Here is a 24,690-nt window from a genome sequence, read left to right as displayed (position 1 = left end):
TTAAAAAGACACGTGTAAATTTTCTAGATTCTCAAGATTTTCCTGTATTTGCCAAATGTTTCTAATGTTCATCATGGGATCTGGATATCATTATGTATTTAGGACAAAGGGTTTACATGTGTTTTTCTCATAATCTCTTTGCTTTTGCTCACTAACAGAGTGTTTCTCTAACACAACTCATTGAACAAAGATTTCCTTTATTCTCTGGTAGATGGAACTGAGAGAGAGAATGGGCAACAGGGCTACACTTGTGGCAGAAGAGAGAAAAAGAACACACAAAGCAATTTTTGCTTAATAAAACGCCAATGCTATTTTATATGAAGAACAGATCTTCGCATTCCAGAGAAACTGTATTTCTACAGGGCACTGCCAGTGAAGAAAACATCTCAGACCACACATTCAGCGGTAAGTGCTACAAAAACAGAAATTGAAGATAGTATTTTTATTATGGTTCACAGTGTTTATACTAGGTTTTATAGTGCCTGGAATTTATCATATACCTATTAATTACAACATACAACTACTGCTAGCAATGTTTTGGATTGATGTTTGCAGGAATAAATATGTTGAAACTTACAAATGAAGTAGTGAGAAAGGCTGATAACTCAAAACCCAAATGTGCTGATAAAGCCACACTTTTAAAATGAAAGTTTTGAGATGAGCTAGCCATGCAAATTAGCCCTGTAAATGGAAGCTACGCCATGCCTTTACAAGGTCCTGTTACAGCAAGTGCAAGATGCTTTTGCCAAAGAAATTCTTGGTAGTTTGAGCAAACTGAAGGGATTCTGAAAAGGGGAGGTCTTCTGACTGGGTGGCCTGAGTTACTGATGTTAAAGCTGGAATCACTTTAGGAATAGTTTTTCTAAAATGTGTACCTTAACTGTAACAATTTGGCTAATGTATCAACTATATGTCTGGAAAGATGTAGAACAGCCTTTTAAATTACTAAAACTATGCTAACTACCACACAGAAATTCTAATTTCATTCACTAATCCCACACACTATAAAAATTTGAGAATTACTTGATTACTAAATAACAAAGTCTTTAATGGGTAGTGCTTCCACATAGACACTGATCTAAACAAATTTCACTTAGTTTGCTCTTATTTTCTTATGTACAACAATCTGAGAAAAGCTTGTGTTCCACTTCAACTTTCCCCACATACTATTTCTTGTGACTGTTCCCTAAACCTCTGACATTACAAATTCCACTTGTTTTCATTTACACAAGTAAAAAAAATAAATGACATTTTAAAAAGTGTTCAAACAGCACTGAGCTTGGCAACCACATTGCAGGAGTCCGGGCTGACGCCTCTCCCTTCCCTGTGGTTCTGCTAAAAGCCCCACCTAGCCAACAACAGATGTAATTTCATAAGGCAAGCTTTGCTTAATCCTGGACTCCCTCACAGACTCCAGCGACTCCAAGTTGCCTTACTTGGGATGACAAACAGAAGTAGCCTCATTTCTATTCAACCTGACTCCCAGAAGATTCAATCATTTTAAAGGGAATTGTGTCCACGCTCATAAATGTATATTTTTGGTATTACATTACTGCAAGTGTTCTGGCTTTTGTTAATGTAGCCTGACCCTCCATCTGTAACGTGACTGAAAAAATTCCTCTTCAATACCATGAGTTTAAAAAAAGTGCCAGCCTAAGCAGCAAAGTTGGTGTGTGTTTATGGTCAGAAACGTGAATATGTAAAAATGGCACTTTCTTACACAGCACCTCTGTTCCCTGAGTATTCAAAATTATACAGTCCGATTTTAGTGACAACTTTACTCCCTTTAATTTCTTGTTAGTTTTGCAGAACTGTCATAGTTATGGAAAAGTGATTGGATTTTATTCTGGTTTGTCCATCAACAGAACTTTTCACTAAGGTCCCAATTCAGGAAAGCGTCCCTTTTAGGGCAGCACATGCTTGAATTTATGCTAATGGGATTTAAGCAAGTGTGGAAGTGCTCTCCTGAACAGGGAGAGAGTTAAGCATAGGTCCCAAGAAAGCACTTAAACCTAACATCAAACTATAGATTCTTTATTATTGTGGATGCTGAGCAAACCAAAGTGCAGAGGTTTGATTTTCAGATCTTTAGCTGAACTGGCAGAGCTGGTGAGTTAGAAAAAGCATAATTTTACTTACAAGCATATAATGCCTGCATCTGTAACTTTCACTCTATGCATCCGAAGAAGTGAGGTTTTTACTCACGAAAGCTTATGCCCAAATAAATCTGTTAGTCTTTAAGGTGCCACCAGACTCCTTGTTGTTTTTGTAGATACAGACCAACACGGCTACCCCCTGATACTTGACATAATTTTACTTGTGAAATGAGCAAATTTGATGTGAAAGTTATTAAGACACAAATGTGAAACCCCACAATCATTTTTACAGGATCATTTCATACTTCAACGGCACTGCAATAATATTTTTTAAAAGGTTTGTATTTAACTAACCTCATTAAGATATTTTATAAAAAGGGTATAAAATAATCAGTATCAACTCCAGCTACAGAATGCCTCCAAAATGGTTTCACTCTTTTGGGTACAAATGCCCTCTTCCCTCCACTCAACCTCCCTCCCCTGTAAAAGTAAGTATTTCATCAGTTAAATACATAATTGGTTTTCACAACACATACACTTTGGTACACAACAGGCTCCCATGTGTAAATATATATTTTTAGTTCATGACTCATTCATATAACAGTACAAATGAAGCTTTTTAAAAACAAAGTCTCTCATCCCAAGAAGTGCCCAACTCAGCAAGACAAAAAATAAGGCTGTCGCACCAGACATTTTCAATGCTTTTTTTTTTTTTTTTTTTTTTAAAAAGCTGACAGCACATATTAGCTTCTCCTACTACATCCCTGGAGAACACTATGCATTGAAAAGAAAAAAAAAAAAAAGAGAAACAGATTCTTCTTAAATGAAAGCCTATTACTCAGTGAATGGACTATACTGTTTTTAGAACTGTTTGGTTTTTAATTGTAGGCTTTTGTCCACAGATGATGTAGCTAATCTGTTAATCAGGCTAATGTACATTAACTCCACCTGTAAAAATAATGATTTTTTTTGTTGAATCATCTCTCTCCAGATGAACGTGCATAGTTATAATCCCATCTCCACCGCAGTAGCTAGATTTCCCCCCCCTAAAAATATCTAAGGGAGTCTTCTGGCCTTCTTACTCACATTGGGACTAATCCTGTACTACTGAAGTCAATATGAGCCTTGCCACAGACTTCCGTGAGCACAGGGTCAAGCCATATTAATTTAGATGGGATAAGCCACAGATTATGGTACAGTTGGTATAAAGGTGGCAGAATCTAGGCTAAAGGTTGTATCAGAGATAAAGTGGGTGAGGTAATATCTTTTATTCAACAAACTTCTGTTGGTGAGAGAGACAAGCTTCTGAATTACAGAGAGCTCTTTTTCAGGCCTGGGAAAAGTACTGAGTGTGTCTCACTGACACACTCAGTACCTTTCCTAGACCTGAAGAAGAGCTCTGTGCAGCTCAAAAGCTTGTCTCCCTTACCAACAGAAGTTGGTCCAATAAAAGATATTACCGCACCCACCTTGTCTAATATCCTGACACCGACACAACCACAACACTGCATACAATAAAGGTTATATTGTAAATTAACCCCAGGTTTTTTCTCCCAGTCTTAGTGATCTAGGGTTGCCAGTTGTAGTTGGACATATTCCTTGAGGACTCATCACATGACAATCTTTAATTAAATATTAATCCTTCATTCCTGGAGACTCCAGCCAATTCTGGAGGGTTGACAACCCTATAGTGATCGGAGATGAATAAATTCAAAAGTCACTAAGAACGATATTTTTTCTTATTATGATAAAAACAATTGTAAACGATAATATTAAAATGACTGGGGGGGAATGTTTGTTTTTCGGCCAGACACTTTATTTGGACATCAAGCTTCAATTTTAGGGAAAGATTTTTAAGGCAGAGACTTAGGGCATGATCTTGCAAGGTGCTGAGAAGCCTCAGCTCCCAAAGTCACCAGGCACTCAGCAACTAAAACTAGATTTAACAAAGAGTTACTGACTGGAATCCCTTCATGTCACAGAAATACCACAGATCCAACAGTGACAGACGTTCTATAGAACCTAAGACTGACAGGTCAGCTGAATGGCAGTGCAATCATTATTTGTTTGTGCTGACAATCATAAAACTGCTGCTAAAATCCTTCATGTGCTCTGAGGACCATGTTTCTGGAACTAAAGAGAAAATTCAGAAAAGGGTTACACAAATGAGAGCCTAATTGTAAATATATTTTAAATGAAGCTGACCCTCTTTGCTCCTCCCCCTAAATGTGTAATTCAGTGATAGTATTATTAGACACAAGAGTGGTTGCTATTTTTAAACAAGAACATTTTAGAACGAATAGAAAATGTTATCAATATTTTTATTTTAAAAAAATCAATTAACAGCTATATGCCAATTCCTATTACACAATTAAGGTCAAGTACTGGAAGAGTAAAATATATTGTCCCCCACTATGTTTGCCAAATTCTATAATTTTATATACAGCATTCACTTTGCCTAATAAGCCAAAAATCTGGATGCTACCATTAAACATAACTTTGGTGGAGCAAGTTTTAGCTCATGGCTTAGTCACATATGAAAGGGCAGCTCTTTCTTGTTATCGATCTCTAAAACACTGTCCATTTGTAAACATTTATGTTCAAGTGCCTTGTGTACAGCTGCTCAGCTGTTCTGCAGGCTTCTCATCTGCTGCAGGGTCACGTTCAGATACTCATTCAGATAGCTCTTATTTTAAATGCAAGCTTTTTTGTTTCCTGATTTCGCCTTTCTCTCCCCCTGCCCTTCTCCTCCCCTCCTTTTTTTGTCACACACAGACAGCTTCCCAGCCAAGGCTGTAGCCATCAGCCAGCTACATACGTTTACAACAGAAGAGGAACGGGCAGACAAAAGGTGACAGAAGATAATCATCATGGCATCAGCAGGTCTACAGTTCTTTGCTTTTATTTTAGCTTTGTTGGGTGTTTTTGGTGCCATCACAGCCACCTTACTGCCCAACTGGAAAGTAAATGCAGACGTGGGTTCAAATATCATAACAGCTATAACACAGATGCAAGGGCTCTGGATGGACTGCACATGGTACAGCACCGGGATGTTTAGCTGCACTCTGAAATATTCAGTCCTATCCCTCCCTGTCTACATCCAGGCTGCACGGACGACCATGGTCCTGTCTTGCATCCTATCAGCTTTTGGGATTTGCATCTCCACAGTAGGAATGAAGTGCACAAAGTTGGGAGGGGACAAGGACACCAAAAGCTACACTTCTTCTGCTGGAGGGGTCTGCTTCATCCTTGCAGGAATCTTTGAGTTGGTACCAACATCCTGGTACACAAGAGAAATAATTTCAAATTTTATGGACCCAACAGTCCCAGAGAGCAGTAAAAATGAACCCGGAGGAGCTGTTTATATTGGATTCATTTCAGCAGGACTTCTGTTCATTGCAGGTGTGATCTTCTGCACATCCTGTTTTAAAAAGCAGCAGGGAGCATGGATTTACCCTACTAAGCAACAACAGTTCCCAGCCACACAGCAAGAGAACAATGCAGGCTACAACCTGAAGGACTACGTGTAAATATAGTAAAGTCTATCAGCTGGGGTTTTTTTGTTTACTTTAGATTAAAAAAAAACAACACTTAACTGTTCTTAATGTCAAGGCTGCAATTACATTTTAACAAGGTATTTTTATTTGTAATTAAAATCAGGAAAAAAGATGGCAGGAAATAAAGCATAAATATCTGCTGCAAGCATTTTTTTTTTTGCTGATTTTTTCAAACCAAATTCTTTGGCTTTCCAACTGAAATTTACTGAAGAGAAAGGAACCAATTCAAACAGTGCAATTAAACTAATGGTTAGTTACAGCACAGACAGTTAAACACAAAACGAAATCTATTCAGCAAATACAGGATATCAGTAATGTACCAAAATTTATGATTTATTTATTTTTTAGAATTTCATTTTAATTATGGCACAAACAAAACCAACTCTCCCTCTATGTAAAGCCCCATGCATTGCTTTTAATCACAGCCACATCTGCCTTTCATTTCCAGCTCCCAACTGCCATGGTAACTAGATTTCTTTTTAAAAAACGCAGCCACATTGTATATCGGCATATCAGGAGCTGAAGAGCTAATGCTGCCATTGAGATATTGCCAAAAATGGCCCCAAAAAATCCCCACCTGCTGTGGGTTCCATTTTTTATTTTAAAAGAAATGTCTACTAAGCAGTCTCCAACTGCTGGCAATCTACCACCAAACAACAACTGTTCGGTTTGAGGAGGAAAACGACAAAAGAAGTGTCATCATGACTGAGGAAATACTTGGAAGCTTTAACCCACTGGCTACACATTTAGGCACAAGAAAAATCTGCACCCTCCCTGACTTCTATCTTCCTTCCTCTACAAAGCAAACCACTAGCCTTTAACTAGTGGAGTATTTCACCTTCTGTTATTTATTCATTATTTATTGAACCCTATCAATTTTTGGTCCTTTTAAAATTGAATTTCATAGAGCCTGATCCAACACCCGTTGAAGTCAATGGATGAAACCCACTGCAATATGCCATATACAGCAGTGGTCAATGACAGCATCTTAGTTTACAAATACTTTGTCAGTTTAATTAACTTGGTGAATGTTTCTAAAGCCTCAGAACCTTCTTTCCAGCATGCAGAACTTATTGGACATTTGTAGGAAATGTCTCATGTCAAATATTGTCCAAGATGTTAAAAAAAAAATTATGTGAATTTGCTCATGTAAGTGAGGGGATAAAAGAGGAGTGGACCTAGGTTTTAATGTCTGGGGATACGACTCTGGACAAGTTCCTCACAATTCAGTCAGGTACTAGAAGATGTCTTGTTTATTCTTATACAGCTTTTTAGTGCTCAGATTATTAGCCCATGAATCATTAAAATACTATGGTAGAACTTTAGTTTAAAATAGATTAATGTAGTAAGCATCAAATAAAGACAAATCTGAATGATGTGGAAGGAGTGAAGCTTAATCTTTTGTTATGGACTTTTATAAAGAGAGAAATGCTTTTGTACACACGACAGTGTCTATCATATATCCATTAGCTCTGAGTTACGAGAACTTGCCTTATATTATATGTTAACAGTGAGCATTTGAATTTTCTGCCTATTTTATGATGCAGTTTGTTTTGTACCATCACTGGCAACTGTGCCAGATCAGCAGTAATTCAGTGGTGCAGACTTAGCCAGAACCACAACTGAAAAAGCCAAAGTTATTTAGGGACAGTGGCCTAGTGCACCGTAACACTCCAAGACAGTTGTGTTGAGTTTATGTTGTAAAAGTGTATACATTTAGAGTTGTATAGTTTTCTTGAAACACCTATATTTTTCTGGAGAACTGATTAATTGAAGTATTATTGTTCCAAAAATATTTGCATGTCAAATTTAGTTGCATGTCCTGTACTTAATCAGGAGCATCTCTAGCCTGTAAATTTAAATCAGTATTTTTTAAAAGTCACCAGAGAAAACGAGAACCAAAAAAGAAGTCTTGGGAAAGACACAAAAAATATTGATTTGCATGTTGTAAGCAAAACTGAAGACTCCAATTGTTACATAAGCAGCTAAGAAAGACTCCTTTGCCAAGACTACTTATATAGAAGAATCAGAAGTTCTTTATTTACCAATGCAAAATCTAAGCAAGAGCTTTTTGTTTAACTCACAAGCGCCTCAACAACTTTCCGGGGGGGGGGGGGGGGGAGGCAGCTCCACATCCAGTATTGGTATCTAATGAAAGTTGTGTGGTAGTCAAACTCTCAAGGATCATGGCAAGAAGTTAGAGGATAAATCTACCAAGACAGCAGGAGTCATAAAGCAAAATGTGGCAAAAGGAGTGTGAAAAATAGCTGCAATGTTTTTGTCTGCTGATTTCTGTTTCTTTTGTGCTTGAAATAGTCACTATTTGCTTTAGTTTAGAGAAAAATATTCAATAAATAAAAGCTTAACTAAGCATGTTGTCTTTTTTGAAGGGTACTAATCAGAGAAAGCCAGGGGATTACAGGACATCATTCTGATCAACCCATTCCCAGCTAACAGCCTATCAACAGTCTGTGAGCCAGATTCTCAGGTGGTGGAGCCCTATTTAACATAGGAGAGTGGGAGGCAACAGGGATCCAGTTACAGTTACCTGATTCAGGAGGCTGGTTTGCAGTAGCCCCAGTTTTGACTACACCAATGCTGCCATGCCCTCAACTTTGCTGGAGAGGAGGGGATGACCAGCACCAAGTTGAGATTTTGGCCCCAGCTCTAGGTTTTCCTCATTTGCTTTCGGTTCACACATTACTGCTATAAAAGGAAACTAGGATTCACTGATATTACTTTATAAAAACTGAAAGTTGGACGGAGTAAATGGCCAACAAAACAACAGGTCTTTAAAAAAATAATTGTAGAAGTTTAGTGCCCCTGACTGAGTGCAGTCTTTTCTCCATGCTGTCAGTAAGAAGTTCCAGGTAGCTTTGAGTGTAATTAGCAATGTGCGACACACAGAGGCTCAAGATGCAGAGGAAATGGAGGGCGGGGGGGGGGGGGGGGAGGAAATGGGGGGGGGGGGGGGGGGGAGTGAACACAAGTGGGGGAGAGAAGGTTAAGAGCAAAGAATCTGGGAGACAACAAGGCTGGAGGAAAAACAATGCAGCCCAGAAGAGGAGACAAAGACCTAGAAATGGGCTAAGGCAGGGGAGAGCAGTCTCCCCAGAAGAGCTCTGCACTTTCTATTTAGTAATTCACTCAGAGTATGTATTAATACCTGGGGGAGCAAACAACTGTGCATATCTCTCTATCAGTGTTATAGAGGGCGAACAATTTATGAGTTTGCCCTGCATAAACTTTATGCAGGGTAAAACGGATTTATCTGGGTTTAGACCCCATTGGGAGTTGGGCATCTGAGTGCTAAAGACAAGCACGCTACTGCGAGCTGTTTTCAGGTAAACTTGCAGCTTTGGGACAAGTGATTCAGACCCTGGGTCTGTGTCTGGAGCCAGACGGGAGTGTCTGGCTCAGCAAGACAGGGTGCTGGAGTCCTGAGCTGGCAGGGAAAACAGAAGCAGGGGTAGTCTTTGCACATCGTGTGGCAGCTCCCAAGGGGGTTTCTGTGATCCAACCCGTCACAATTCCTTGTTAGGTTCAGCAGGCACATTAGGTGAAAAGCAGGGGCTCTCTCACAACTGGGACCTCCCTTTGTTCTCTTCCACCCCCTTTTATGAGGTGGGCAGTGATGAGCTGCCAAAATATTAACAACAGGTTCCCTCCTCCTCATCCCATGAGGGGGTTGTGCCCCCCCCCCCCCGGGACTCCTGCCCCATCCAACCCCCCACGTTCCTTGACGGCCCCCCGGGAACCCTGCCCCATCCACCCCCCTTCCCTGTCCCCTGAATGCCCCCTGCCACCCCATCCAACCCCTCCTCTCTTTCCTGATGGCCCCCTGGGACCCCTGCCCCATCCAACCATCCCTTCTCTCTGTCCCCGACTGCTCCTGGAATCCCTGTCCCTGACTGCCCCCCACCGCCTCATCCATCCCCTGGTCCTTCCTAACTGCCCCCCCCCCCCCCCCCCCCCCCCCCCCTTCAACCCCCCTTTCCTGCCGTCTGATCGCCCCAACCCCATCCACCCCCCCACAATCCCCTGAACTCTCCTGCCCCCTTACCATGCTGCCTGGGGCCTAGGCCAGGCTGGGGCGCTCGGCCGGGGCGCTGGGGCCAAAGGGGGAAGGGGGGGCCAGAGCGCTCAGCTGGGGCTGGGGCGCTCGGCCAGGGTGGCCGCAGTGCTGGGCTGGGGCACTCGGCCGGGACCGGGCCGGAGCCGCTCGGCCGGCACTGGCACCACGGGGCACTTGGCCGGGACCGGGCCGGAGCCAGGGAAGCCAGGCCAGAGGGGGCCGGGGCCGGAGGGAGCTGTTCGGCCGGGCTGGGCCTCGCTGCGCCTCCCTGGAGCCCCCTCCCCCCACCCCAGCTTGCCTACCTGCCTGCCAGCCTGCTTGCTGCTTCTTTCAGGCTTCCCGCGAACATCTGATTCGCGGGGAGGGGGAGGAAAAGGGGGCGGAGCGTTCAGAGGAGGAGGGGGACATGAGCTGGGGCTGGGGGCAGGGTGGACAGCTGCCCGAGCCTTTGTTAAATAAAGCCTTTTTAGAACCGGTTGTCCCGGAACAACCGGTTCTAAAAGGGCTTCTAAATTTAACAACCGGTTCCTGCAAACCGGTGGGAACGGGTTCCAGCTCACCACTGGAGGTGGGAATCTTTTGTCTCTCTGGAGCCCCACTCCTCCTTCTAAATGGAAAAGCACCAGATTTAAGATGGATTCCACCATTCTTCCTGGGCTGGCTTACACGAACACAGGAAAGCTTGCAGGTAAACAAACTCATTCACAGTTCATTGATTCTGAAGGACACTTAATGGCTTCCACTTAATGTTTACACATCAGTAATACAAGTTCATATCTTATTTTCCTAACTCCAGACATAGAAATAATACATGCAAACAAATAGGATGAACACACTCAGTAGATCATAAGCTTTGTAATGATACCTTACAAGAGACCTTTTGCATGAAGCATATTTCAGTTACATGATATTCACACTTATAAACATATTTCCATAAAACATATGGAGTGCAACATCACAGAGGGAGAGGGCAATTTTTTTATGTCACATCAGGTGACATCCTGGATGTGTGTGTGTGACAAAATATATTTAAACAAACTGACCCAGCTCCAACATTTTGGCATGTACTCATGAAACTCCAATGTTAGATGTGTCATTTGTTTAAGGTTTCTTTAAAAACCTCTTCAACATTACAGGACAGTTTTTGATATACCAATACACTGCTACAGAAAGGACTGGGATGTCACAAGTGTAACTTGTGACCAGCTCTGGCTCATCCCTTGGAATGGGATTGTAAAACATTTAAAACAACACACTTTAGAAATATGCATAGATATTTCATTAATCAGTTATTTCCTTTAGTTAAGAGGCCTTGCTATTTTCAATAAGCAGTTTTCAAATCACAGTCCAAAAGAATGGTTTACTTTAGAAGTAAGAAGAGGGGGAAAACACTCACTTATTGAAACAGATTTCCCCACTGCCATCAGAAAACATTAATAATCTGCATTATTCTAAGCCTTTTCAGTGGTAGTGCTTCACTCAGTTGCCTCCAGCCGCAATTTACTCCAAAGCTGCTATACACTGAGCAGCCCTAAAATATTTCTGAACAGCATGTGAGTAGCACTGTAGCAGCTGAACTGCGAGTTGATCAGACTGATTTATATATTGTACTTTCACTAATGCTCTGTTGCAGCTAAGCATCCCCCTTATGCCTGAGGATCACTTTCCTGATATTTTGTTTTTAAACTTTCCTCTCTAAATGTTTACTCATATCCCAATCAAATGTTTTACAGTTGCTCACTGGCTATTAATCTGCTTAAGGAATATTTTCATTTTATGTTCTGTCACTAAATATTTTAAAACTATTTTATTAATTCCCACAAAGATGTTTATTGCTAGATGAAACTTTAGAATCAATGTGCTGTCACTGTTCAGCATTAATGAATGAAGTACAAAGCAGTATAGAGCCCATATAATGTATTTTGCTTTGAGGATCTTCCTCAGAGAAAAAGTGTAAGTACCATTACTGTGTGCACTCAAAATTGTACCATTCTAATTGTGGAAGCACTGATCTGATTCCATCGATAAAGGTGGTCTATTTAAAGGAGAAAAATTAATCAAAAGAAGGGAAATGTAGGTATCTGGGGCTAGATTCACAAAAGGACTGAGGTGCCTACTCACCTCTATAAGTGCCTTATGTCCAACATTTAACCACCCTGTCATTCACAAAACCACCACTAAGCTGCCACCTAACCTTGAAGGTGCCTACATTTCTTGGGTGCCTAAGCGTTTGCTGGTGGGCAAATGCAAAACTGCATAAGCCCTGATAGAATTTTCAGACTAGGCATTTCTCTGCCTCTCTCATCTGCACGGCCCAATACAGTAGCTATGCTCAGAGTACACCTAATCAATACAAAAGAAAGCTGCTTCTCAGCATTTCCCACTGGTTAGTTTGCTGGCTTCTGTGCATCTCTTATGTACCTAACTCTCCCCATACAATGCATGGGAGATTTGGGCGTCTAACTCATGATTGTGAATTCCACTGGGCAGCAGGATACCTAGGAGTTAGGTGTTGTAATGCTTAAGTTAACTTTGTGAATCTAGCCCCAACTTTTTTACATTCTATAAAAATGTTAAACCTTGTATTCACTAGTTTATACTGCAATCCTAGTTTATGGTCCAATCCCACAACAAAGTCAATGAGAGTTTTACCACTGTCTTCAAGGGGAGCAGGAAAAAAAAACAAAAAACGAACAATTGATCTATCTGATCGGCCCAGCAGATCCAGCTAGTCCAATATCCTCTTTCAGAAGTGACTGGTACCAGATGCTCCAAAGCAAGATACAAGAATCATCAAAGTAGACAATTAAGGAATAGCTTATCCATAGCAGAAGAATTTTCTTGACCCTCTCACTTAGTGGTTTGTTTATTCCCTGAAACATGACAATTTAAAAATATCCGATCTAATGTCACTGTGAATGTTATCCATATAAATGTTTAACCCTATTTGAGTCCCACTAAACTCTTGGCCTCAATGATAACCTGTGGAACTGACTGTCACAAGGTAACTGTATGTGATGTAAAAGATATTTCCTTTTATCAATTTTAAATTTACCATATTTCAATTTCACTGAGTGTTTCCCATATTCTCTTATTTAACTTCTTTATACCATCTCCTCTGTAAACAGTCACAACCTTTTCAAGCTCTCCTCATATGGAAGGCTTTCCATGCCTCCTGTCATTTTATTACTCATCTCTGAGTGTCTACTGAATTTCTGCAATGTCTTTTTCAGGATCAGGTCCACATTGCTTTTGGCCTTGATCATGAAAGGTGCTGTGTGCCCTCAACTCCCACTCATTCCAATGGCTTTAAGCATCTCTCAGGATCAGTCCTTTTTGTACAAATTGCGGTTATTATAAAGAATTAGATGAAACTGTAGCATGTATCTCCTGCTAGCAAGGTCAATGCACAAAGATGACTCACCTCTGGTTTTGGAACAAAGGCTCGACCTGGAATTGTGAAACAGTTTTGAACAGTGCAGAGGTACTGAGACATGATGGACAGTCTGCTACGTTGCCTGCTTCCTGTGGTGGCTGCGAGCCTCTATGGAATAATCAGAGTGTCATTTATAAGTCAATGAATCCAGACTGACCAAGTGGAAAGAATATTAAAGCTCTGTCAACTTGACACTTAATCCAAGGTAAGGATATTTAAAACCAAGAGTAACAATAAATATATATATATATATATATATTTTTTTTAAAGGCACCCTCTTAAAAGTAAATACAAAGATCAAAAATAACATTCAAACCCTCAAGTTTTTCTAACATGCCTATCAAGATATCTGAATTACATACAATTTATTACCCCAAACCTGTAGTTAAATCTGCACAGGTAGTTCCCTGCACTTCTGTGGAGCTTCTCTGATATAAAAAACGGTTCTGGGAGCCACCTGAACAGATCTGCTTGTAGGGCTCATGCTGAAGACAGAATTGGGTGACAATGTTCTCAAAGCCTCCTTTGTTCCCAATGTCCATGTTTGGGTGTTCATTTTTCTGGTCTTTTTTAATTCTTGCGAGATCAAATATTAGTCAAATGAGGTTCTCACAGACTCAGTATAAGGAAGCAAATAAAAGTATTATTCCCTGTAAATCCATCTGCACTCATTACAAAGATAAGGTTGATTTTTCCCTCCTCAATAACTGGATGACATTTTAAAAATATTGTTAAATGAAATAGTTTAATAAAAATGAGGCAACATATCTTCAAATTTTTTTCACTTAAAAATCAGCTCTGAAGATCTCTTAATTTCCAAAAAAAGTGCCCAAAAGACATACAAAGCCACAATTACTAGTTTTGTAAATAACCACCACAATAGTTCTGCATTATTGGAAACTAAGTATAATGGAGCTACGAATGAAACAGTGTTGCAGGTCACATAATGAACAATCAGGTTGAGAAATAATATTGAGTGGAGTAGGTGGAAATGTAACCTCTATCTGCTGTTGGTGCCTCTGTTTGCAGCTGGAAAACACGCCACGGGGTACCACACAGAACCTCCCTTGCTAAGCTACAGAAACACATGGGAATTTTTTCATACATTTTTCAATAAGTCCTAACTTCAGTTCAACTGAACTGGTATGAAAACATGAGGAAGCAGTAGAATAAAGAAGGCTCCTGTGACTTCCAGATATTTTAGTTAAAAGTGGTAAAAACTGGTCCTGTCTACACTACAGTGCTCATGATCTGGTAGGAATTGTGTTTTGTATATTTAGCCAGTGTAGACAAGACCTCAAGGTATTTGTACAAAGAATGATATGTACAGAATGCCACCGAACATTAGAAGTGGCCCTTATTGCATTGAAATATCGTAAGGTGATTCATGTCCTCATTTGTCACATCACCTTTGTTTTCACAATATATACAGATGAAAAAGATGACATGGATATCTGATGGCAATAGCTGCATCCAATGTGCCCTCCAGTGAACACAGTACCATTGAAATGTTGGCATGGCTAACTGAAGCCTTGCATACACTAGGAAACTGAACTGTTGCGGAAAACTTCTGTACTGACACTACAGATGGTTTAAGTGCTAATGTAGAAAATGCAAAATCATTTTCAATGTTATTTCAGAAAGAGATCATAACACTTGATTTTGTTTGGTCCACACTAGCACTTTAACCACTTCAGTCATTTCATCTCAACAACAGTTCAACTTCCCTGAAAACTCCAGGCAAGAAAATGTAAGTTATGTGCCACAAAGTTGTACAAAGACATTTACTGTCAGAATCCGTATCATCACTTTTTTTCTTGCAGTTGCCCTTTTTCGTCTTTCAAGCTTCTCATGCCATCTAAAATCGATATATGGGCAATGTCTGATTTTGTGCCAAGTAAAAAATAACAGTAATAAGTATTTTTGGTCACACTTTTTTTTCTTCCAACAAAAATAGAAATTCTGTTTACTAGTATCTTTCATCCGATGATCTAAACATATATCTCCATACACCTCGGTGAATCTGGCTAAGTGTTGTTATTCCTGTTCTTCTACTAGTCCATTTTAAGTATTTATAAGACACCTATATCCTGGATATCTACATCCAAACAGTTAAACGGAGGAAGAAAGGTGAAACAACTTGCCTAAGGCCTAAATAGAGAGTGGCAGATCCAGGAATAAAACCTAGAAATTCTCACTCCCAGTTTCCTAGCTGACCATAAGATACACTACCTTCAGTAAAAAGAAACAGGTTATTTCCCAAAAAGGCATACCAACTCATATAAATAAAGGAAATGTGAACCATAACACTGAAAGGCTTTGATCTTCTCTTTTATAAAATATTCATGGGAATCACACACATTTAAATAAATGAGAACCAAGAAACACAAGTTCCTACAGTGTAAACACAACAACCACCACCACCGACTCATTCCATGACCTTGAGAACATCACTCCACTTTATAATGTTCGGTCTTTTCAGCTTTCTAAATACAAGGAACTTAACGGGTATGCTATTTTGCATGTCATTTGAGCTATGTTGGGTGCAGAAACACTATAATCTGCATGTCATGTTGGGAAAAAAAACCCTAAAGGCACAACAGCTGGTTATAGCTATATAAAGTACGGAGTGTTTCTATGTTCTCAATTCTCTTTGTAATTCTTTTTTGTTGCTATCATAACATTCCACATCTTTCCACTTTATACTTTAAAGCCTAGCCTATTAGCCATTTTTAATGTTTAGGCTAATAGCTCTTATGTTATGAAGTATTTTGGGAAAAAGAACTGGATCTTTTGTGCCAGAAATCACATGGACTCAGCGATGATAAAAGGCGGCTGCTTTATTTCACATTCACAATACACAGACTACTTGTCCCAGATGTTCTCTACAGCCATCTACTGGAACCACTTAAGTACTTATCTCGAACCCTCTTCTTGCAAAAACTACAGTAAATGTAGCAGAATGATGGGAGCACTAGGTATCGGAGTAACGTTCTAGGTACCCGAAATAACAGCAGAGATTTAATTTATGGCATACAATCACTGTATTTCTCATTTACACAATTCACAAAGACCCTGCAGGTAAAACTTAACGTCAACCTGGTTTTCAGTTTGGAGCAGCTACTTTAACCTTTTGAGTGCAACACATAGAATATACACTCAGATAACAAACAAAACCGAATACTTACAGAACAATGAAGTGGTTGAGAAAATGGCAATCTGGTTTTCTCAAACACTGATAATGAAATAAACTATAAAAAATGTCTGAGGGCATTTTACAGTGAGTCAGCTGATTATCAGTTGACCCAGAAACATCTGAGAGTCTGTGGAGAGCAGGCAGATCAATTTCACTTTCATCAAGTTCCTCAGTTTTCAAATTAAATGTAACCACGTCAAAAACTGCTCCAGCAGTTCTTAGAATTGGAAATTGATTGGTGCATTCAGTTTTATTCTTGTCAGGGTATGGTGAAGAGATTGGCAATGGTCCCATTCAGATTTCTGGCATCAAGATCATATTCAGGAAAGCAAAGACCAGCGTCTATGGGCTCCACTGACAAGAAATTCCCTATGTTTGAAGTGTTTAATCATTGGTGGGAATCAGTGATTGACATATTTCAAATCTGAAAATCTTCTGTTAGCAAGGGAGGTCTAAAATAAAGCAGGGTAAAATATTACTTACAAGATTAAGTGCTAACTCAAAATGTCATGTCAGCTGATGAGGAAGGAAATAGTTGAAGACAGAAAAGGAGCATGCTGTGGAAGTTACTTGGAATGAAGCAGTCAGATTTCAGAGAAAACAAGACTGAAATGTTTCAATGCTTAAGGGAGATTTATCTCCCACATAAGAAGAAACTTTTTATAAACAGTGCAATGAAAAGAACTGAGCAGATTTTTAAATTAATATTAAACTGTATAATTTGTAGCTAAGCATACAGAAACTTAAGCACTGTGCCAGGTTTCCAGCCTTAAAATTACAATTTCAGAGAAGTACAGACTATCAGGCAGTTTTAAAACATCCTGTAAGTCAACAAAATCTCTCTCAGGCTTTTCTCATCTACCACTAAAGTAATTAGGTGCTGAAATAATTTGTCCAATTTTAAGTCTTTAATAAGCCAATAACAAAACTTACCTCTGCTACTTCCTTCTGAAAAGTCAAAGTCATCCGAGTTCTGCCATAAACAAAAGGTCCATCTCTATTGGAAACATTTTCAAGCCACCTGATGATCAGAGGAGTTGAAACACTGAACGGCAGATTTCCAATGATATGCACGTTTGGTGGATCTATAAGAATTTGAAAAGAAATCTTTTGTAAAAATAGATAGGTAAGTGGGGTAGGGTGAAAGGCTGTGGTTAGGTGGAACACTGAACACGTTCTACAATTAGAGAGGGCTGTATAGTTTGGAAGGCCTCCACCTCAGCAGAAGGGGGACTAATCTCCTTGGGGACAGGCTGGCTAGAGTAGTCAGGAGGGAATTAAACTAATAGCAAAAGGGGAGGGTACAAAGGAGGAAGATATGAGCCCTCAGAACAAAATCAAGATGTTGAGAACAAAATTTATCCAAGAAACCAAAGAACATAAACAGAAAAAAATCTTGAATTGCCTATACACTATGCTAGGAATCTAGGTAACAAACAAGAGAAACAGAAAATGCTCACTTATGAGCATAAATTTGATCTAGCTGGTATTACTGAAACCTGGCGGAATGATCCACATGATTGGAATGTTAAATCAATGGTTATGACCTATTTAGGAAGGATCAAATGGGAAAAATGGGAGTGGCACTATGTAAAAAGTGGCATTACTTATTTCCACGTCCCTAATAATGCAGAAGAAAATTATTTTGAATGCTTATGGCTCAATGTCCTAAAAGATAAAGCAACAAGATGGCATAGTAGTTGATGACTGCTACAGACCACCACATCATCCTGGGGAACAGGATGACTGCCTACATATGCACTCATCTATAATATGTTGGAACAAAAACTGTTATCATGGGGGACTTCAATTTGAGTGACATATGCTGGAGGTCTCATGCTGCCAGTACTAAAACATCCTTGGAATTTCTAAACATTATAGATGACAATTTCTTAATTCAAAGAGTGTTGCAGCCAACATATTAGATAATTTTTTCACATCTTAGCTCATAGAGCATTATATATTATACCTGGTCCTAAGAGATAAAGAGAACTGAGCACAGAACTAAAAATGAATGGTAGCTTAGGCACAAGTGATCAGGACTTTATTCAGCTTGCATGTTATAAATGTGATCAAGTCCAGACCAGTAGTATTTTATATACACCTCTACCCTGATATAACACGCATTCGGATACAACGCAGTAAAGCAGTGCTCGGGGGGGGGGGGGGGGGGGAGGGGCGGATCAAAGCAAGTTAGACATAACGTGATTTCACCTATAGCGCGGTAAGATTTTTTGGCTCCCGAGGACAGCGTTATATTAAGGTAGAGGTGTATATATAGAGGTGTGTGTGTGCGCACGCGCGCACACACACATACACAGCTTTAACAAGGCCTATTTTACAAAACTGAAAACAATTATGAGCCAAATGAGCAGGGTCCTGGCCAAAAAGAGTGTATGCTTCCCAGGATCGCATTAACAGAGGAATATTGAATAGGAGAGGTTATTTTACTTCTGTATTCGGCACTGGTGTAAGCGCTGCTGGAATACTGTGTCTAGTTCTGGTAACCACAATTCAAGGACGTGGATAAATTGGAGAGGGTTCAGCGCAGGAAAATGATTAAAGGATTAGAAAACATGCCTTACAGTGACAGATGTAAGGAGCTCAATCTAGGGAGCTCAACAAAGAGAAGGTTCAAGAGCACCTTGCTTACAATCTAAGTACCTTCAATCTAGCAGAGACAGATATAACACAAACCAATGGCTGTAAGTTGAAGCTAGACAAATTCAGATGAGAAATAAATGTAATGGTGAGAGTAATTAACCATTGGAACAATTTACCAAGGGTCTAGGCGGAGTCTCCATTACTAACAATTTTTAAATCAAGACTGGATATTTTTCTAAAAGATACGCTCTAGGAATTATTTTGGGGGAATTCTATGGCCTGTCCTATAGAGGAGGTCAGACTAGATGATCCCAATTGTCCCTTCCAACCTTAGAAACTACAAAGCTACAATCTAATGCATCTTGACAGAATTTGCACAAAAACAGCTTTACCCTTATCTTCTTTTCATATGCAATAAACAGTTCTGGGGACTTTCTAACATCCATCCTGAGTATGAGGTTTAGGAAAGTTCAGAAAAATTATATATTGGTTTACATGAAAATCTGATGCCACCTTTGATAAAAAGGTCTGTATAGAGAATTACTTTATCTTTATGAAAAAAACAGTAAATGGCAGATCAACAATTAACATACAATTCACTTATACATCTGAAATGACAGCTGTCAAAAACAGTTTAAATAGATAGAATAATGTATAGTTTCCCGAAGGTTCAAAGGGAAGTTTCATCAATTTTGAAAGCACTATGTTCAAATCCCAAGATGGTCTAGGATTTTTTTTATTGAAAGATATTAATTATGAAGACTTTTTAAGAACCTCTTAACTACTTTAAGAGTAAAACTAATGTGCTATCCGCAGATACATGGTATGCTGATATGGCTAAGAAGTGAACCTTCACTTAAGATAGGACAAATATTTAATATATAATTGCATGACACTATTATAGCTGGCATTGCTATAACATGAAATATATGGCAGAATGGGTAAAACAGAGCAGGAGACATACAATTCTCCCCCAAGGAGTTCAGTCACAGATTTAATTAGCGCATTATTTTTTTAACATGCCTCATCAGTATGGAAGCATGTCCTCTGGAATGGTGGTTGAAGCATGAAGAGGCATATGAATCTTGAGCTCATCTGGCACGTAAATATCTTGCAATACCAGCTATAACAGTGCCATGAGAACGCCTGTTCTCACTTTCAGGTGACATTGTAATTACGACATGGGCAGCACTATCTCCTGCAAATGTAAACCAACTTGTTTCTCTGAGCGATTGGCTGAACAAGAAGGAGGACTTAGTGGACTCGTAGGCTCTAAAGGTTTACATTGTTTTGTTTTTGAATGCACTTATGTAACCAAAAAACCCTACATTTGTAAGTTGCACTTTCATGATAAAGAGATTGCATTACAGTACTTGTATGAGGTGAATTGAAAAATACTATTTCTTTTGTTTTTTACAGTGCAAATATTTGTAATAAAAATATAAAGTGAGCATTGTACACTTTGTATTGTGTTGTAATTGAAATCAATATATTTGAAAGTGTAGAAAGCATCCAAAAATATTTAAACAGGCTAGATCCTGGGGCTCAACGGGTAGTGATCAACAGCTCAATATCTAGTTGACAGCCGGTATCAAGCGGAGTGCTCCAGGGGTCAGTCCTGGGGCTAGTTTTGTTCACATCTTCATTAATGATCTGGATGATAGGATGGATTGCACCCTCAGCAAGTTTGTGTATGACACTAAGCTAGGGGGAGAGGTAGATACACTGGAGGGTAGGGATAGGGTCCACAGAATGACCTAGACAAATTGGATGATTGGACCAAAAAAAACTGATAAGGTTCAACAACCACAAGTGCAGAGTCCTGCACTTAGGATGGCAGAATTCCATGCACTGCTATAGGCTGGGGACCAACTGCTAAGTCGGAAAAGGACCGGAGGATTACAGTGGACGAGAAGCTGGATATGAGTCAGTGTGCCCTTGTTGCCAAGAAGGCTAACGGCATAACAGCTGCATTAGTAGGAGCATTGCCAGCAGATCGAGGCAAGTGATTATTCCCTTCTATTCGACACTGTTGAGGTCACATCTGAAGTATTGCATCCAGTTTTGGGCCCCCCACTACAGAAAGGATGTGGGCAAATTGGAGAGAGTCCAGCGGCGGGCAATGAAAATTATTAGGGGGCCGGGGCACATGACTTATGAGGAGAGGTGGAGGGAATTGGGCTTATTTAACCTGCAGAAGAGAAGAGTGAGGGGGGATTTGATAGCAGCCTTCAACTACCTAAAGGGGGATTCCAAAGAGGATGGAACTAGACTGTTCTCAGTGGTGGCAGATGACAGAACAAGGATCAATGGTCTCAAGTTGCAGTGGGGGAGGTCTAGGTTATGTATTAGGAAAAACTATTTTACTAGGAGGGTGGTGAAGCACTGGAATGGATTACCTAGGGCGGTGGTGGAATCTCCATCATTAGAGGTTTTTAAGGCCTGGCTTGACAAAGCTCTGTCTGGGATGATTTAGTTGAGGTTGGTCCTGCTTTCAGCGGGGGGTTGGACTAGATGACTTCCTGAAGTCTCTTCCAACCCTAATCTTCTATGATGCTATGAAATAAATGGTATTCTATTATTAACAGTGTGATTAATCGCGCGATTAATCACGATTAATTTTTTTTAATCGCTGACAGCCCTATTAGAAATATCTTTGTCCATACATATACAAAGCCAATGAATGAGGTTGCATATAATACTCTGTTCCTATTCTCTGATCTGATGGCATTCTTCTAGGATGAATAAAGGAGGGTGGAGAAAAAAAAATCCATTCTGGAAACCCAGAAGTCTTAGGAGGTGGGAGTAGTCAAAAAAAACCTTGACTTAAGTACTTTCCTGGGAGAGAAAGTTTGAACTGAATCAGTTCCAACAGAATGTTCTGTGCCTGCTCAACTGAGACACGTGTTAATTGCCGATGGAGCTGGAGACGGTTCCAACTGATGAACCTGTGCTGTAACTATTATTCACTGCAGTGCCATGCTGGGACTAGTTACTGGAACCTTATTTTGCCCCTACATCAACAGTTTCTTAGCTCTTACCTTTGGAACAAGCTCATTATAGATTAGCTCTCGACACCACAAGAGAGTTTTCCTCTTCACATCCTTCCCACTTCTGGATTCTTTAGCACTGGGTGCCAAGGTGGAGGTTTTATCCTTCTTCCCTCCAGACTCACTCAGAACTAATGCTGGTCCCTGAGACTTATTTGAACCTTGTACTTGCTCAGTTCAGGATGGTTTTTGTTGACAGCACTTCTTGTAATAAAAATCACACAAAGTCGGTTCTGTCTCTCCTTTTTTGCCCATGCTGTAAAAATTGAGCAAATCAAGCTTTCTGAAGGCGAGTGTCCCTCACCCAAATATGCGAGGCATCTGGCATGCATGCTTGACACCAGAAACACTGTCGGACATGACATACATCTTTTAAAACCGGTATTTTTATTCTTTGCTCTGCCATCTCCATACTGAAGACTTACAATTAACTTAATCTAACAGTAAACTATCAACCATCCAACAAACTACTAATTATAACTATAAAATTAACAACTAGCTAATAAGCTACAGACCCAGAAACCCTCATCCGTTCAGCTGTCGGAGTTGGAAGGAACTGAGGCAGCTGGAACTTTTATGCTCTCACTCTGGAATAGTTGATGCTCACTGAGAGGTGGAATTAAGGAAGCGTGTGAATGCTCCAGTAACTACTAGCTAGAATTCCACCATTCAACCTGCCCCAAATAACGCATCCACACGAGCGTGAATATCCAAAGAGCACTAGAAGAATACGCCAGTTTCCCACGTGCTGAAGGACTTATCCCTGGATTTCATTTCTATGGCTGAGTCCAAAGGTTCAAAACCTGAAGGGCCCCGTACAAACCCTATAAAGCTGCAGTAACAGGCATCAGAAATCTGCAGAGAGAATCTGAACCTCCACCCATGCTACAGAGCTCCCCTGCAGTAACAGAATCTTCCAGCAAACAGAAGAAAGTGAAGCCTTGATATTGTATAGGTACATAAAAAACAAAAAACAAAAAAATACCAACAAAAAAACACCACACACATGCAGCACGTCTCAGAGCCCAGGTCTAAAGACTTGGGCTTGCAGGGCTGATGCTACTGTACTAAAGATAGTCATGCCAATATCCCCACTCAGGTTCTGAAACAGGGAGAGGGGAAAAAGTTTCAGACCCTAAGCTCCTGCCCAAGTGGGAACAACTACACAGCTATGTTTAACGCTGTAGTACATGAGCCCTGTGAGCCAGAGGCTCTGAAACTCATTGGGTTTTGTTTTGGCAGTGTAGATATACCCTAAACATGTCAATATGTAATAGACTTATTTAAAAAAAAATTAAACCATTTTTATACAACAAAGTGAAATGCAAACAAAAAATTGGATTTAATTCACATTTCATATATAATATAATTCTCTAGTTTGATTCACAAACAGAAAATGGCACTTGTTGAATTCTGTCAGTGATTTACATTTCATTTTCACAGAGCAATAACAAAGAAAGTAATTAAAATAAGAAAGGTGTATTTATATCTAAACTAATCAGGCATAGAATAGGATTCTTAAATGCATCAGTTCTAGAAAGTTACATTTTAAAAATTCAACTCCATCCTCTCATACACATTTGCGCATGCCCACGTTTTATTAAATTCCCTACAACATGGGAAGATGCAATACAGCAGGGGATTTTCCAGATAAAGTTAACGGAATATGTTTCCTTTGCATCTCAAATTAGAAAAAAAAAATTGTTTTTAATGTTCTTCTGGCATCCACCAGATGCTATGTCTATCTCTGACTAAGAAATCAGGTTTTGGAAAAGAAGACTAAACTTACCTATAAGTTTATCTAGTAGTGTCATATGGTCTTAGGAGAAAAGGTGAAATCCAGTCATAAGAAAACCCCAAGATTTGATAAAAAGCTGTGAGTAGACCTTATACTTTCCCAGTATGCATGGCTGAAGGGTCATCAATAAGAAAAAACAAACAATCTTTCAATATAACTTCAAGTACCACAGAAGTCTCCAAAAAAGAAGAACAGGAGTACTTGTGGCACCTTAGAGACTAACAAATTTATTAGAGCATAAGCTTTCGTGGACTACAGCCCACTTCTTCGGATGCATATAGAATGGAACATATATTGAGGAGATATATATACACACACATACAGAGAGCATAAACAGGTGGGAGTTGTCTTACCAACTCTGAGAGGCCAATTAATTAAGAGAAAAAAAACTTTTGAAGTGATAATCAAGATAGCCCAGTACAGACAGTTAAGAAGTGTGAGAATACTTACAAGGGGAGATAGATTCAATGTTTGTAATGGCTCAGCCATTCCCAGTCCTTATTCAAACCGGAGTTGATTGTGTCTAGTTTGCATATCAATTCTAGCTCAGCAGTCTCTCGTTGGAGTCTGTTTTTGAAGTTTTTCTGTTGTAATATAGCCACCCGCAGGTCTGTCATTGAATGACCAGACAGGTTAAAGTGTTCTCCCACTGGTTTTTGAGTATTTTGATTCCTGATGTCAGATTTGTGTCCATTAATTCTTTTGCGTAGAGACTGTCCGGTTTGGCCAATGTACATGGCAGAGGGGCATTGCTGGCACATGATGGCATATATCACATTGGTAGATGTGCAGGTGAACGAGCCCCTGATGGTATGGCTGATGTGATTAGGTCCAATGATGATGTCACTTGAATAGATATGTGGACAGAGTTGGCATCG

At 39.8% G+C, this 24,690-nt stretch overlaps 2 protein-coding genes across 10 annotated transcripts in view; one reads left to right on the top strand and one right to left on the bottom strand.

The window, feature by feature from the left end:
• The window catches only part of TFB1M (transcription factor B1, mitochondrial), a 48,769-nt gene that overhangs the window by 11,877 nt on the left and 12,202 nt on the right, over positions 1-24,690 (bottom strand). For all 9 annotated transcript variants that reach the window (XM_034765353.1, XM_034765350.1, XM_034765352.1 and 6 more), the window contains 2 exons: positions 17,294-17,445; positions 13,153-13,272 (listed from right to left, as the gene is read on the bottom strand). In XM_034765353.1, the coding sequence (XP_034621244.1) occupies positions 13,153-13,272; positions 17,294-17,445 (272 nt within the window). The remainder of the gene's footprint in view (positions 1-13,152; positions 13,273-17,293; positions 17,446-24,690) is intronic.
• Positions 333-8,095, top strand: CLDN20 (claudin 20). Its single transcript, XM_034765360.1, has 2 exons — positions 333-405; positions 4,872-8,095. The coding sequence occupies exon 2, from the start codon at positions 4,967-4,969 to the stop codon at positions 5,624-5,626; it is 660 nt and encodes a 219-aa protein (XP_034621251.1). The 5' UTR covers positions 333-405; positions 4,872-4,966; the 3' UTR covers positions 5,627-8,095.

Source organism: Trachemys scripta, chromosome 3 (assembly GCF_013100865.1).
Source record: "Trachemys scripta elegans isolate TJP31775 chromosome 3, CAS_Tse_1.0, whole genome shotgun sequence".
NCBI lineage: Eukaryota > Metazoa > Chordata > Testudines > Emydidae > Trachemys > Trachemys scripta.
This window is presented reverse-complemented; position numbering and strand designations above follow the sequence as displayed.

Bases quoted from the DNA above. Each gene is read 5' to 3' on its own strand.
- CLDN20 (XM_034765360.1), top strand. From the start codon at position 4,967: ATGGCATCAGCAGGTCTACAGTTCTTTGCTTTTATTTTAGCTTTGTTG.